The following is a 3646-nucleotide window of genomic DNA, read 5'->3' as shown; positions in this document are numbered from 1 at the left end:
CCTTGGGAAATTCCATTGCCCAAGGGAGCAGACTATAGCTGATGTCAATCTAAGCTCCACGGGGAATACCTTACCAGCGGTCTCCACTAGAGGCCTGAGGCAGTTATTTGTGGTTTCTTTTGTGATGTGTCACTCTACTCCCAGAGATCCCGGGCAATCCCTCCCAAACAATACCCACAATACCCCATCCCTAACCCTCCCATGGAACAGGTGTCATGCCTGCCATTCCAGGACTCAGATTTGGAAGTCATCTCCCAGGGACCAGGTGCTTCACTGAAAAGAAGTCACTTGCACACCTGGAGTTCAGCTACTAAAAACTGCTGTTAGTTTGGGAGTCTCAACACATACCTTCTCCTTCTCCCCTGTCCAGCTTGAGTTCAAGGTCCAGGATGGAAGGGAAAGTAGGTTGAGTTGGCAGTGCGTGTCCTGACCAGTTCAGGGTCAGTCAACTCCTTGGAACCGGAGGTAAGGAGAGAGGAGGGAAGGCATGGCTTGTGCAGTCCCAACTAAGCCCTGGTCCATGTAACGGGCCCAGAAGCCCCACCCTGACATCCCCCTAGTACCAGTCAGCAAGGAGGGGAGATGACGCCTCTTTATTAAGGTTAACACCAAGGAAAGCATTGAGAAGGAATACACAGTGGAGGAGAAAGGGCACATAAAGTCACTACTCGAGAGGTGGAAGGGAGGCACATCAGTTAAGAACCTCAGGACAGCCACATGCTCCATGCCCTGGTTGTGAGGGAAAAGAGGAAAGGAGAGGGGAAAGCGCCATGATAGCCTGGGGCTCACAGAAGGGTCTGAAGCCCCCTGAACCTAACACCAGAGCCACAAGCCCTGCCCCTCAGGGCTCACACACTACTGCACAAGTCGACATACGTAACACACACAAGACATTATGGAGGCAACACCGAGAGGCAGCGGGCAGGGACAAATTGACAGGAAAAGGAACTGAAGTTAAGCAGGTGTAGCCAGGAGAGAGACAGTTTTTGGCTGCAGCCTCCAAGAGTCCCTCAAACGTCCCCTAAATCTGGGCTGCTGCTGAGCACCCCCAAGTCTCTGCCTGTGTACTGGGCTCTTTGTTCTCTAAGCCCCAGTGAGTGGATAAAGCAATCCCAGATGAAGTCAGTGACAAGGCAGGATCCGCTCTGCATGCAAAAATCCTAGAGGTTGAGCTATTATGTCTTCATGCACATTCATAGCCAGCTCCTCCCAGCCCAGGGGCCCTTGGAACCCCATTCACTTAGATTCCTAGGGCTGCAGTTCCCTCCTCAAGCTTCCTTTACCAATCAGCAGCCGCAGAGATCTGTGAGGGGGAGAGGCTTCTGCAGAGCGCTGAATATCTTGGATTTCAGCAGAAGGGTAAATTTTCTGTTGCCAGAACAGAATACCCCCAATTCCTTAGTTTCTAGGTAAATCGTTAAGAGATTATTTGCCATAGTCCTAGATAAGTCCTTTTTCAGAATAGAAAAAGCAGAATTTTATTTACACAATTCAGGGGTTCTCCTGTTGGCCGGGGAGGGGGAATGGGCAGGGTAGGGGGTGGAAGGGAGTCCAGAGATGGGCGCTTCCTCTCCCGGAACCTCACCTTTCCGCAGTTTGCTACGTCTCCCTCGGTTGGGCAGAAGGGATTCTTGACGCTCCCAAAGTCCTTCACCCTATAAATCCTTCCTCGAGGGAGTCTCTCTGCCTGACCCACATGAGCAGCGGTCGGAGTGAAGCATGCTGCACCGCACCGTTCAGTCCCCTCGCGTCATGCACTCGGAAACCCAAAGCCAGCCCGGGAAAGTAGTGCCCCCTCGGAGTCCCCTCACAGAGAGGCCTCGCCCTCCAGCTGCAGCAGGGTAATGTCGGGCAGATCGAGGGGCTCCACAAGTGGCCCGTCCCCCCCAAGGAGACCAGCACAGGGGCTCTCGGGGCGCTCACAGTGACTAGTGGGTGTGGCGGAGCTGGGCATCTCCTTCTCCTCTTCTTCATCGTCGTCCTCGTCTTCGGGATCGCGACCCAGCAAACCGCTGTCCCCGATCCCAGGCGAAGGGGTCTCCGGCTCTTGGCGGGCACCCGGGAAGCTCCCCTTGCCGCCGACCACGCCCAGACCGCCCTGGCGGGGCGCCGTGGTCATAATCTGGCACATGGAGACGATGGCCCGCTGGTTGGCGCACACGTCGTCTGAGAGCACCTGGATGTGCGAGGCCTGCTCGTCCAGGGCCCCCCGCATGGCCCTCACGTCCTCAAACAGGGCCTGCAGCTGGGCCTTCAGGTGCTCCATCAGTTCCTTCATGCCGCCGTTGTACTCCCCGGAGATCACGTCCCCCACGGCCGGCACGGTGGACACCTCCAGAGGTGCCGGCATGTCGCCGCCGTCCTTGGTCATGATCTCCAGCAGACCGTCCTCCATTGAATGGCAGAAGCGGGCGGTGGCGGCTCTGGGTCCGGTCCAGCCCGGCCTCCGGGGTTGGGGGGTGAGGTGGGGGAGAGGGACGGGGAAGGGGGAGAGGTCCCCGGAGGGGCGGGGAGGAACCGAGGGCACAGGAGGCTCCCGAGAGGGCGGGGAGCCGACGTGAGGAGACGAGTCCCGGGCGGAGGGCGCGGGCAGGATCGGGGGAGGCCGGAAAGAGCCGGCGGGACGAGGACCCGGCGAGAGTCCCGGGCCGGCGACTCTCCGGCTTGCCCCGGGGCGAAAGCGCCCAGACCTGCCTCGCCTCCCGAACTGCGCCCGTGTCAGCGCCGCTCTCCCGGCGCCACGAGCTGCGAGGACCCGCGGGTTCTCTGGGTCACAGAAGCGCTCGCGGAGGGGCCCGGGCGGAGGCCAGCAGCGGGTACCGCTCGGGAATACCCCCGGCCATTAACGGGCAGCGCCCGCGAGTGTGCTTGGAGTGGCAGGGGCGGGTCTCCCGGCCTCGCCGCGGATGCTCCCGTTTCCAAGGCGACGCACGGCACGTAAATGACGTGTGTCTCCATGGCAACCAGGAAGTAGGGAAGAAAAGGAAGGATGGTTGCGAAGCTGCAGTGGGGCTCGGGAGTCGGAACGGGCGGGTGGGGCAGGAGGGGAGGGGACGCCGCAGTGGCCTCCGCTGAGTGGAGAGAGCGTGTGGCTGCGATGTTTAATCGGGCAGCATGAGAGAGCAGTTTGCTGCATGAAACCCCAGGTCGGGGAGACATCGTCCCTCCCCTCGTCTGGGTGCTAGACCCTGAGCGCGACCGCCTTGGAAGGATTTTCACCCACCCGCAATCCTCTCTCAGAGGACGGCGCCAGAGCCGGGTCCTGCTTCTGTGTCCTCCAGCCGTCCGCAGGAGAGCAGAGAGGGTGGAGAGGCCGACGCTGGTCCCAGACTGGAACTGGGGCGCCACGGCGCCCCGGCGGTGCAGAGGGTGGGGAGGGCACTACGCAGGGTGTCTGTCGCCTTTCCCTCCGGCTCCTGCAGTGAATCAGCCCTCGCCGCGTGGTTAGCACAGAAGCTAAGAAAGGGTGGGATTCCCTCCCGTCTGAGATGAGCCCCCACCGTTCCTACGGCACTGGGAGTTTCTGCAGGATGGTGGGGCAAAGTTCTTAAGTTTTGAGAACGAAAGCTCCATAAGGGCAGAGATTTTGTGTCTCCGCGCCCTCAACCGCGGAGTCCCCAGCACCGAAAATAGTGCCTGGCACGTA

The 3646-nt window shown here is 60.0% G+C and overlaps 1 protein-coding gene across 1 annotated transcript; it reads right to left on the bottom strand.

Annotated features, from left to right (window-relative positions):
- Positions 1-574: 574 nt before the first annotated feature.
- On the bottom strand, positions 575-3163 carry CCDC184 (coiled-coil domain containing 184). The gene has a single exon (XM_045463440.1). The coding sequence runs from the start codon at positions 2393-2395 to the stop codon at positions 1808-1810; it is 588 nt and encodes a 195-aa protein (XP_045319396.1). The 5' UTR covers positions 2396-3163; the 3' UTR covers positions 575-1807.
- Positions 3164-3646: the final 483 nt, after the last annotated feature.

This window comes from Leopardus geoffroyi, chromosome B4 (genome assembly GCF_018350155.1).
Source record: "Leopardus geoffroyi isolate Oge1 chromosome B4, O.geoffroyi_Oge1_pat1.0, whole genome shotgun sequence".
Lineage (NCBI taxonomy): Eukaryota > Metazoa > Chordata > Mammalia > Carnivora > Felidae > Leopardus > Leopardus geoffroyi.
Note: the sequence above shows the minus strand (reverse complement) of the source record. Positions and strands in the feature narration are given on the sequence as shown.

Excerpts from the sequence above, each read along its gene's own strand:
- CCDC184 (XM_045463440.1), bottom strand. The coding sequence starts at position 2,395 with ATGGAGGACGGTCTGCTGGAGATCATGACCAAGGACGGCGGCGACATG.